The following is a 12,745-nucleotide window of genomic DNA, read 5'->3' as shown; positions in this document are numbered from 1 at the left end:
CAGCTTCTCGGAAGCCTGTAAAATACTCTTTGTCTTGTTGTTGTTGAGAGTTCTAATGCCGGTTGAGCATTTTGACAAATCTATTTATTTTTCAACATTTCGTTTCTCTACTAAAAGTCTTATGTTCTATCTTCTTCCATACTGAGAAGAAATCATCCTAGTAAGAGGAGCACTTAATAATGGTGGTTATAAATTAATTACTTTAATGGCAGTGTTCTTTCTTGAGCAGGTGTAAGTTGAAGCTACAGCAGAAGACAATGTCTTTGTGGTCCTGGGTCAATCAGCCCGGTGAGCTGAGTAAATTCACCAACCCCCTCTTTGAAGCCAACAACCTTGTCATCTGGCCTTCAGTTGCTCCTCAGAGTCTTCCGCTGTGGGAAGGTAAACCGCGCATCCTTTGCAAACTTCCTAACGGTCAGGTGTCCACGCGGCTGCCTGTGGGTGTGTGCTGTTGGTGATATATGAAGATGGTGAGCTGGACGTGGCCCTCAGACCTGTGTGAATTGTCATTCTCAATGTGGACATGTTTCTCTCTTTCAAATCAGTTAGCTAGCCACACTTTTTTTGTTTTCAGTTCCCATTGAGAAATTAACAGTGTTTCTTTACATTGCTGTTTATGTTGGATATTTTTTCTAGATAAGAAAGTATATTACTCTTTGCCTAAGAGAGTTGGTAGGTAGTTGGGACATGAATAAATTGTCAGCTCCTCAGGGAGGGTTTCTGTCCCTTAATTAAGCAGCCATTAGGATAGGTTCATGTGTTAAATGGTATTAAAGAGTTACATGGCTGGGCATTCCAGTAAGTTTCTATAAATGGGTGCAAAATACCGTGAATGCAGTAACAGATATTTCACTGTTCTTATGGGACTATATGCTTCATTTTTAAATCTAGTCTAAAGTAGATTTTTTTATATACACTGATTTTTCCAACTACTGAAGCTTAGCCCCTTAAGTATTGAAGCTTGTTAATTAAAAAATAACCAAAATCTGGCCAGGTGTGGTGGCTCACACCTATAATCCCAGCACATTGGGAGGGTGAGGTGAGTATATCACTTGAGGTCAGAAGTTTAAGACCAGCCTGGCCAACATGGTGAAACCCTGTCTCTACTAAAAATACAAAAATTAGCCAGGCTAATTGGGTGGTGCAGGTCCGTAGTTCCAGCTACTTCTGGAGGCTGAGGCAGGAGAATCACTTGAATCTGGGAGGCAGAGGTTGCAGTGAGCAGAGATGACACCACTGCACTCTAGCCAGGGTAACACAGCAAGACTTTCTCAAAAAAAATAAAAATAAAAATAACCAAAATCTATCTAAACTATATAGTTTTTCATTAAACAAAGACTCTAAAATACTATTTAATTTTTTAAAGTTAGTTTGAAGATAATAAGCACATATTTATTCATGTTTATATTTAACAGCATAAAGTATACGTAACAAGAATGGTAGCTGTTTGGTAAATGAAACCGAATTACCATTAATGCCAGTTGTTACACCGTGTTCTAGTATGTTATACTCTCAAAGGCAATTCATGTGTGGAAAACGATTTGCCCTTTGTGGCAACGGATCTCAGATGCTTTGTTCTCTCAGTCTGAGACAAGTCAGTTTCTGTCTCTTCTCTGGATGTCAGCTGTCACATCTAGTTCCTCTTGGCTTATCTGCCATTAGTGGCTTCCTTCCACCTCTAATCTTATCTATTGAAGCGTCCCCTAGTTAGCATTGTGGGGAAATGGCCTTAGATGGTCTTGAGGTTCTGGGTGTGAGCTTCAGTGCTTTGATTTGTGAAGGGATGGTGACTGCTCAGAACTTCTCTTTGCTTACTTTCGTGATTGTTGTCACAGTCACAGTACAGGGTTTGTGATCTCTTAACTGAGAGGTTACAGTATTCTTCCTGTTTAGGACTTCTGGGACAATATACCTAAAAGCCACTGTCATGTTTAATAACTGAAATGAGCATAGCTGTTTGGGAGAAAACCCCTTTTGGGAGCTGGGTGGCCTGAAGGATGATTTAATTGCTTTGTACCAAACCTCCTTGTGGAGCTTAGAGATAAGTGATGGGATGAAATCCTTGTTCTGTGGATTAAGTCCTGCCATGCCAGAGTTTCAGTATGTGTTTCATGCTCCTCAACCTAGAGCTGGGAGAAAGAAGCTCTCTATTAGTTAAAATCCTATGGTAGGCATACATATTGGATGAGACTGCTCTTCGGCCTTAAAATGTCTCTCTGCTGTTTACATTTACATCACAGCTAACCATTAATATTTAGTAATTCCTGAATTAGAAGAATCAACATGGGCGGGTCAGGCTTTATGCTGTCGTTCTGCTTTCCCTTTCTGATAGAGCCTGACGTTGGGACCTGCCTAGAAGGGCCCATTAGGACCCAGGCAATTTGGTTTGTAGAGAGTGTTTTAATGAATCATAAAACTTTTGTGAACTTGCCAACTGGCGGGTGCAGCCTGGAAGGTTTTCATGCCTCCTTCCTTGAATATCTGTAAGGCATTATTTTGGTGTGATACAGTTAACATAGGCCCATGGAGAGGAGAAAATATTTCCTTTTGGTTCATAATAAAAGGATAATTATTATTATTTGGGGAAAGAAGCAATTGCCTGCAGAATTGAAAGATTGCCTCTCACGTAACAGGGAGAGAGGCGTGTGAGTGCATGGACTACAGTTCAGCTTTCAAATAACAACATACGTGGTTCTGCTTTTACCGTAGTTGTCACTTTTCTGGTGAAAATGTTTTCACACATTTAAGGGATCTTACATGTCTGAGCAAAATTCTATAATTATAAATGATTTATATTGTGAAATTGGAAAGTCGATGACATTGTAAATTATCATCTTGTTTTCCTGAATATATCATAGAATGGTGTTTGCATCTATTTGATAATTTTGGGGGATATTTCTGAAGAATCAGTGAGCATGTACATGCAAGTAGTGACTTTTCAGATACTGTATTCAGTTGCATCCTTTTCAGTACCTCAAGATTCCTGTGTATTTTAGATTATAATGAAACACAGATGTGAGTTGTGGCAACAAAAGAAAAAAGAATGTATAATACATAAATTACATCTTATCCACAAATATAATTTTAATCCAGTGTTTATACCTTTCTTCCTTCTGTTTTCCATTCCTGGATTCAATAGGTATTTTCCTACGTTGGAATAGGTCCTCTAAGTATTTGGATGAAGCATATGAAGAAATGGTTAACATCATTGAATATAATAAGGAATTACAAGCAAAAGTCAATATCCTTAGAAGGCAGTTGGCAGAACTGGAAACAGAGGACGGGATGCAAGAGAGTCCCTGAAAGGTCTCCTCGCACCGTTTGCAAGGACCTTCCTGGGCCTGTGTCTACCGTTCTCTCCTTGTGCCCTTCAGTTCACTTTTACACAGTAGCCTTGAAGTGAAGGCTTTAGACGTGGGACCCCTCTAATGTAATGGATTTCTCAATACTGTATGAATAATGAAAGTTACTATCTTAACTCACGTTTCATGTGGCCTGTTAGGCCCTGTCACTTTGGGAGCCGGGAGGAGGTGCTAGTCATTTTATTTTTATGTGAAATAGATGACCTATTTAATGCCGTTTGTGTTTCATGCCATTTTATCCAAAGCTTTTTCTCTGTGTCCACTCTCCAAACAGCATTCCAGAGCAGTCAAGGAGACAGGTAATCTCTCTAGGGACTAAGGAGACAGGTAATCTCTCTAGGGACTAAGGAGACAGGTAGTCTCTCTAGGGACTAAGGAGACAGGTAATCTCTCTAGGGACTATTTGGTGGTTTAAAAAAAAGGTCAGACTTTTAAACACTCTTACCATAGAAATGTTTTTCAAAATGGCAGCAATTGATAAACCAAGGGTTTTGTGTTGAACAAGCCATTTCCAGTGTCTTTCACATAAAATAGCCATTTGCTTTAAAATAGTTTTGGACTAACGAAGCTGAATCTATCCTCGTTCTTGTTTGTCAAGAAAGGAAAATCTGTTATTCAAGGTAAATTATTTCTACAAGGGCAACAGGTATGGTCCTCTGATATTTACATCAAGAAGAGTTAAATTTATTTTAACGTAGACACTAAAAGTATGTGCAATATAGAATTAAAGAAGGAATTTGTTACTGATTGAGAATTGTTACTGTTGAATTGATTTTCAGGTTTGGACCATACATATACAATGTGTATCAAATGCTGGTTGTAAAATTAAACCATTATCTAGAATACAGTTAAATTGTTATAATCAAGGTACAAATACGGTTTTCTTAAACCAGAGATGCACCGCCCTTGTCTAAAGTTCTTATTGCACTGGTTTGTATGCGTATGTGCGTTTTATTGTGTGTGGTTTTTTTTAATTTGTAAGTATTCTAAGAGTTTACTAATACCAAGGTGAAAATTTTCATGTTGACCTGAGCCTTTTGCAAATTTATTTTGGCTCTATTGATTTGTCCATTATGCGTTAGGCAAATCCAACTTAAGTGGAGGGGGAAGTTTATGAATGTAATATAGCTCTGTGTTTGAAGCCTCAGAAACATATTTGAGTGTTTCAGTGTTGTAGAAACAGTGATGGCCACATTCACGCTATGCCTGCAACTCCACGTGTTTGTGGTTCAGTATTTCCCACCTACACTTCTGTTTGGTGACATTGTTCATTTTAACAAATACGACCAATTCTAGTTTTTCTTTAAAAGGATAGTTTATGAGTAATCTTTAAAACCATTTCCATACCATCTGTATGTAACCATTTAGAAGAGAACACACTACACTGAACTCTGCTTTAGGGCTGTGTGTTGAGCTAAAAATATTGTTTTTTAAAAATCGACTGGCAAAATCTATGGCCACACTGAGAAGCCTTTGAAAATGGCAAATACTTTTCATCACCAGTTGCCCAAGTTTCATCTTTCTTCTGCTTCCTCAGCCTTGTAGCAAAGGCTACACAGCAGCCCACAGTCTCTTTGGGAAAATTTGCCTGCCGCCTTCTTTAAGCTCGGTTTATTTTTGAATTACTTTCTTTGCTGTAGTTATGAACCTTGGGGCTTTAAAATCCCATGGCAAGGAGCATAAGAGATGTTCTCATAGCTCTGCATTGTGTGGAATGTCCATCTTAGTTTTGTAAAAAAAAAAAAAAAGAAAGAAAAGAAAGAAAGAAACAGCCCTCACTCTTTTGTGGTCCCTCAAAATTGCTTGATATGCCTGTTAATACAGCTGACCTTTTTGTTTTCTTCTCTTTTTGTCTCAAGATTGTATATGAAGGAACCTTTTCTTCTCAGCTAACAGGTGTATAAGGAAAACCATCTAGCGAGTTTTCTTTAGAAGTGACTCCCATTAGCCTGGTGTGGTGGTGTGTGCCTATAGTCCCAGCCACTAGGGAAGCTGAGGCAGAAGGATCCCTTGAGCCTAGGAGGTTGAGGCTGAGTGAGCTATGATCGCATCAGGCCACTCCAGCCTGAGCAACAGAGTGAGACCCTGTCTCTAAGTAAAGAAAAAGCCAGAAGTGACTCCCACTGCTTCTGTTGATCAGCCATAGGGCTTCCATGGGTAGAAACTTGCGAGGGAGTTTGTATTAGGCCTGGTAATGGAGAGATGATGTGCCATCAAGGTAGACCTGTCTTCCTGATGCACATTTGCTGTGCGAGCCAGAGTACAGTCATAGCACGGTATTCGCATTTCGTTTGCATTGTCTTACCGAGACAACAATCTATACTGTTTTGGCAAGTTTGCATTTTAGTATTAATTTACAATTAGGAATTGTCCAAACTTCACATCTGTTTACAGGTTGTAAAAATCAACTTTGGTATCAGTGTATGTTCAAAAGTATCATTTGGTAATCCAAATATTTGAGTTTTCCCAAAGTCAAAAGCTGTCAAAAATAAATCCATTATCAATATAATTTGAAGAGGTTTTTAGTAGTACTGTTAAGTTCATCCTTTCTTGGATGAGAAGAATAAATGACATGGATACACTCCTGAGAAGACACTTGTTAAACGTTGCATTGGAGAGTTGCCTTTGATAAATGTGGCATTAAACACTTGAATGAAGAGAACGGTGGCAGAATGAGTGAGCAAGCGGATTGCCCCGGAGGAGCCAGTAATAATCACGTGAGAGATCATCAGATTCCTGCGTATTCAGCATCTCCTCTATTCATGTGGAGTGAAAGCTGGTTTTTATATGGGAGATACATAAAGTAGGCCCCGCAAAGAATATTTTTAAAATACAAAGGATCATCATAATCCTCTTATCGAACATGTAAGGATCCTCAGATTTAAATAAGTACTTTTCTTTTTAATCAGAAGAACATTGTTGGTTGATTATATATTTTTAAAAACCTGAAACTTTTTTGGTGGCAGGACCTTTCAATATATATTTGTTTGGTCAAAATTTTTTATTTTGATTTTATTAAATGGGAAGAAAGCAAGCAGAAATAGTAAAATTCAGTAGGTTTAAAACTCTATAAATGTATTTTATTTCCAAGAAAACTTAGGGTCTCAAAGCAAGATTTTAAAGTGATTTTTGAGAAGACTTGAGGGGACAATAATAGACATTCATGTCAAATCCCATATGGGGGATTTTTAAACATTTCTTTGAACTTTGAGACCTGACTTAGAGATGGGGTTTTATTGCTTTTTGTTTTAAAGGATGAAATTTCGTGGCATTTTATTCTTTGAATCAGTCAGTATTTGGTTTATGTTAAATAAAAAATCAGTATCATGGAAAAGATTTGACCATAATTTAGTCTCCTCAAGTGAAAAACAGGAGCAACGTTTAGTTGCACTCTGAAAAATCTGCTTAAAGACATAACTCTTGTAGTTGTCTGGTTTCAGGAATAGCTGTTTGAATTGTCAGTCTAAAGTAGGTCATCAGGTTCACTTATTATCAGACCTTAATCTGGGATAAAGGTTTTGGTATTTGCCCACTTCTACATAGAATGAATGAAAGCGACACAAGCGTTTTATGAGCACTCTTTGTCAGAAGGGTATTTCCTGGACCAAAAATGGGCGATAGTTACGATAGCTGATCCTCTGTTCTGGAGGCTTTGACATTTATCAGAGAATGAAGTCATTCAGTACATGTGATAAAGTGTTGTTGTTGTTGTTGTTGTTGTTTTAATTGAGCAACCTTCAGAACTGAAGAGGTTCAGAGAAGTTTCCAGGTTTATACTATACCTCAAGACTACATAGATTAGCTGCTGCTTATTCTTTCACATGGGCTAGGCCTGTTCTCCTCCAGACCTAGTATTCTAAGTTATTACCATATAGTATTTTTATGTTACCCATCATCTTAAAGAACATTATAAGACTCATTTCTCCATTTACATTTATTCTTAGATGATAAAATATATATTGATACTATAACTTTCTTATAGTATCAGTTTTCTTTATTTTCTTGAATAAAATTGCTTCTACCTTTGCTTGGTCTTTATAATCCACTGTCCACAGCATCTTCCTTTAAACCAGTAGTCCCAGAAGAGACCCTCTGAAATTCTAGGACTGGGTATTAGAATGTCTGAACTTGTTATCTAAATCCTTTTTAAGAAACTTAATGTCCTAGCTCTTGAACTACACTGTGGAACAGTAGTTTGTGCCCAATGTAGTGGAAGATATTGAGGCTCACTGTAAACACTACATTGTCCTGCAGAGTAATTCTGATGAGGATTTACTGACTTCTAGAGCCATTCTCTTTAACTGTCTGCAGGTCTAAGGATTAACTATATTTGTGATTTGTAATAAAACTGAGTTGTACAGCACTGCCTGTGTATGTCTGGCCAACACATTTACAATGCACGTTATCTTCGGAGAGGTGAATTATTCTACAAAATACACCCTAAATCTCATTGTTTAAAACCTTATTGATCTAATACCATCTACACAAAAACATGTTGTACTTGCAGAACTTAGTTTATAAAAACAAAGAATGTGTATTTCTTCAATAGCCGGGTATTTGGGTTGTTCTCTTGATATATTTGAATGTGACTCTTGGATTTAAGTGCACTATTATTCATGGCTTACACAGTAAAATTGCACTGTATGGCAAATGTGTCTATAAAATGTATGCCTTGCTAAAACCTCAAGAGTGCTGTAAGGTATAGGTTTCTATATTGTGAACCTGTCTACACACACACATATATACATATAGTCTTAGGGGGGGAAAAAAAAGCTGAACTTTTGTACGTCTGTGTAACATTTTAATATTGTTTGTAATATTCAGTAAGTGATAATTTCACCTATACCCTATAACTGTTATCATTCACCTTGGGTTGGCCAGTTTGTCAAGCTTGGTTTACTGAATCAAGAAACAGTCTTGTCAAATGCGGTACTGTTCTTAGTGTGTGATATTTGTGTATGGTGTTCCTCTGCCTCAGAGGACAATTGCACAGATGGCTAATGTTAAATTTCTATAGACAATAGTAATAAAATTTGAATATATTTAAGTGCTAATAAATTAAACCTGTGGGCTTATTTTAAGTTTTTTCATACTGGTGAAGGTTTGGATGGTGTTTCAATTAAATCTGCTATATATTTTTTACCTTACATTTTGAAAAAATTGAGATCTGCCAAAAGGTTGCAAAATGGTACACTGATCTCCCTAGGTTGTTCCTAGATTTAATGATTGTTCACCTAGATTGAATAATTGGTAACATTTTCCACGTTTGCTTTGATACCACGTATGTGTGTGTGTTACACTGTTATTTTGCTGAAACATCTGAGTTAGCTGCAGACATTGTGACCCTTCTAAATACTTCACAGGTATCACCCAAGAATTAGGATTATGTATTCTACATATTATTGATTTAATATAAACAGATGAATCAATGAGGGTAAAAGGAAAGCTCTTTCTAGAGTAGAATGCCAGCTATTAAATGTAGAAAGAAAATGGAATTAGCAACTATTTGGCAAATTATTACAGTAATCATTGACTTAGGCAATGCCCGTTAGTGAATGGCAAAACTAGCAGGTGATGAAAGTTTGTGAAGAACAATATAATCTCCAAATAGCCTTCCACAAAATACTTACTAGTTACAAAGGAGAAAATACGAACTTTATAGTGAAAGGAACTGGTGGATATCAACATCATGTGCCTTCTGATATGATCCATCCAGAAACAGCACCACTGTTGGAGGGAAAAAGCAGTCTTAGGAATTCTGTAATTTAAAATCTTATATTTAGATCTTAATCCATTCTGCATTAATTTTTGTATATTGTGTAAGATAAAGACCCAATTTCATTCTTTTGCATATGGATATTCGGTTTTTCCCAACATTTTGTGGAAGAGACTGTCCTTTTCCCATTGTGTGGTCTTGGTATCCTTGTTGAAAATTATTTTGCCACATATATATTCATTTCTATGCACTCTATTCTGTTCCATTGGTCCATATGTCTGTGTTAATCACTGGAAGGCCGAGGTGAGAAGATCACATGGGGCCAGGAGTTCGAAACCAGCATGGGAAACATAAAAAGACCCTGTCTCTACAAAAAATAAAAAAATTAGCCAGGCATGATGGTGCTCATCCGCAGTCCTTGTTACTCAGAGGCTGGAGTAGGAGGATTGCTTGAGCCCAGGAGTTCCAGGATACAGTAAACTATGATCATGCCATTGCATGCCAGCCTGGATAACAGAGCCAGACTCTGACTTAAAAAAAGAAAGCAGATCACTTATTTTGTATTTAAGTTTGTCTGATGCTAACATTGAAAAGTAACTAAATGTATAGACAACTACATCCTTCAATAATTATAATGATAAACCCTAGGAAAGGGTGAAGGTCTAATTTCCATAGCACATTATAAACATTCAGATGTTCGGTTATAACAAAAATATGAAGCATGCAAACAAATGAGAAATCTGGCCCATTCACAGAAATAAAATTAATTGAAAGGAACTATCCTTAAGGAATCCCAGACTTTGGACTTACTAGACAAAGACTAAATGATTGTCTTAAATATACTCAAAGAGTTAAAAGACAACTAAATGAAATCAGAGAAATGATGTCTGAACAAAATGAGAATATCAATAAAAATATAAAAACGAACCAGGTAGAAATTTTGTAGCTGAAAAGTGCAATAACTGAGATGAAAAATTCACTAGAATTGTTCAATAGTTTGTTTGTTGTTGTTGTTGTTTGCTTTTTTTTTTTTCTTTCTGAGACATAATCTTGCTCTGTTGCCCAGGCTGGAATGCAGTGGCATGATCTCAGCTCACTGCAACATCTGCCTTCTGGGTTGAAGCAATTCTCCTGCCTCAGCCTTCCGAGTAGCTGAGATTACAGGTCATGCCACCACACCCAACTAATTTTTGTGTTTTTAGTAGATGAGGTTTCACCATGTTGGCCAGGCTTGTCTCAAACTCCTGACCTTGTGATCCACCTGCCTCAGCCTCCCAAAATGCTGGAATTACAGGCCTGAGCCACCACGCCCTGCCTTCAGTAGAGTTTTTGATCAGGCAGAAGAAAGGATCAGCAAATCTGAAGATATAACTTGAAATTATCTAGTCTGAGGAGCATAAAGAAAAGGAATTTTAAAAAGTGAATAGACTTAAAGGCTTGTAGGATACCATCAAGTGGACCAACATATGGTTTATGAGAGTCCTAGAAAAAAGCAAAAAATTATTTTAAAACTGAGGGCTGTAAACATCCCAGATTTGATGAAAGACGTAATTCTACAAATCCAAGAAGCCTCTACGACAACCTCTAATACCACAAACTCAGAGATTCACACCAAGACACATTATATGAAAACTATCAAAAATCACCAAGAATCTTGAAAGTAGCAAAAGAGAATCAACTCATCACATTACAAGGGATCCTAAATGAGATTATCAACTGATTTTTAATTAGGATTCATGGAGGCCAGAAGACAATGGGATGATATACTTTAAATGTTGAAAGAAAATAACCTGTCAACTGAGAATTATGTATCTAGCAAAACTGTCCTCCAAAAAATAAGGGAGAAATTAAGACATGCCTAGATTTTTAAAAAGCATAGGGAGCTTGTTACTGCGAGATGTGCCTGACAAGAAATGCTAAAGGGAGTCCTTCAGTGAGATGAAAGAACACTAGACAGTAAGCTGAACCCGTGTGAAGAAAGAAATATCTTCATGACGTAAATTATAGGGCAAATATAAAAACCAGTATTATTATAACTTTAGTTTATAACATCACTTTTTATTTTCCATAGGAATTAAAAGACAAAAACATAAAAAATATTATAAATCTACGTTAGGGAGCTTGTTACCACTAGATTTGCCATACAAGAAATGCTAATGGGAGTCCTTGAAGGTGAAATGAAAGGATGGTAGACAATAACTCAAACCTGAGTGAAGAAATAAATATTTCTGTTTGCTATGGTTTGAATATCCTCTCTAAAATGCATGTTGAAATTTAATTGCCATTGTGATGGTATTAAGAGGTCGAACCTTTAAGAGATGATTAGGTCATAAGGGCTCTGCCCTCATGTATGGATTAATGCCATTATCATGGGAGTGAGTTAGTTATGGGAGTGGGTTCCTGATAAAAAAGATTCTGAAGTTCAGCCCTGATCCCTTTTCTGTCTCACACATTCTCTTGTCCTTCCACCTTTTGCCATGGGATGAGGCAGCACAAAGGCCCTCACCAGATGCTGGCACCATGCTCTTGGACTTCCCAGCTTCCAGAACCTTGAGGCAGATAAACTTCTTTACAAATTATCCAGTCTGTGGTACTCTGTTACAGTAGCGGAAAAATGAACTAAGACATTGGTAAAGTAAATACAACGGCAAACATTAAAAAAAAAGTATTATTGTAATTTTGGCTTGTAACTCCACTTTTTTATTTTCTTTTTTTTTTTTTTTTTTTTTGAGACGGAGTCTTGCTCTGTCACCCGGGCTGGAGTGCAGTGGCCAGATCTCAGCTCACTGCAAGCTCCGCCTCCCAGGTTCACGCCATTCTCCTGCCTCAGCCTCCCGAGTAGCTGGGACTACCACTTTTTTATTTTCTAAGGAATGAAAGACAAAGGCATAAAAATAAATCTGTTATTGAGCACTCAGTGTATAAAGATTTGGGACATCAATAACAAAGGACATGGGACAGAGCTGTATAGGCATATGTTTTTCTATACTATTAAACTTGGAGTCAGTTTAGATTAGACTGTTTAAACTTTAGGTTGTTATGTGTAATGCTTATGGTAACCACAAGGAAAACATCTATGGAAAACACAAGAAGAAATGAGAAGGGAATAAAAAGATCACTACCAAAAATAAACACAAAAAACAGTTGTTATGGGGAAAATGAGGGGCAAGAAAGTAACAAAACATACAGAAAACAAGTAACAAAACAGCAGAAGTAAGTCCTTATCAGTGATTACATTAAATGTAATCACTTTTCAATCAGAAGGCAGAGAATGACGGAATGGAAAAAAGATTGAAGTCCCATGTATGCAAGGCTGATTTAACATTTAAATCAGCCTTCAGTTCAGCCAGTCAATTAATGTAATCCATAATATCAAGACTAAAGCCACGTGATCATATCAGTAAATGCAGAAAAAGCATTTCACAAAATCCAACCCTTTAAAACTCTTAGTAAACTAGGAATATAGTGGAACTTCCTTAGTTTGATAAAAGAAAAAAAATCTGCAGCTAACATACTTAATGGTGAGAAGCTTGCCTGCTAATACCAGGAACAAGACAATCATGTCCACTGTAACCACTCCTTTCAACATTGTATGGGAAGTTAAAACTAATGCAATAAGACAGAAAGAGGAAATAAAAAGTATACAGATTGGGAAGGAAGAAACAAA

At 37.0% G+C, this 12,745-nt stretch overlaps 1 protein-coding gene across 2 annotated transcripts in view; it reads left to right on the top strand.

Annotated features, from left to right (window-relative positions):
- MTMR9 (myotubularin related protein 9) overlaps positions 1-8,425 on the top strand; it is a 44,579-nt gene extending 36,154 nt beyond the window's left edge. The window contains exons 8-9 of one of the 2 annotated variants that reach the window (XM_030937741.1): positions 230-381; positions 3,140-8,425. In XM_030937741.1, coding sequence (XP_030793601.1) covers positions 230-381; positions 3,140-3,303 — 316 coding nt within the window. In that variant the 3' untranslated portion in view covers positions 3,304-8,425. The remainder of the gene's footprint in view (positions 1-229; positions 382-3,139) is intronic. The other variant, XM_010384580.2, reaches the window with a different exon arrangement.
- Positions 8,426-12,745: the final 4,320 nt, after the last annotated feature.

Source organism: Rhinopithecus roxellana, chromosome 9 (assembly GCF_007565055.1).
Source record: "Rhinopithecus roxellana isolate Shanxi Qingling chromosome 9, ASM756505v1, whole genome shotgun sequence".
Taxonomy (NCBI): domain Eukaryota; kingdom Metazoa; phylum Chordata; class Mammalia; order Primates; family Cercopithecidae; genus Rhinopithecus; species Rhinopithecus roxellana.
Note: the sequence above shows the minus strand (reverse complement) of the source record. Positions and strands in the feature narration are given on the sequence as shown.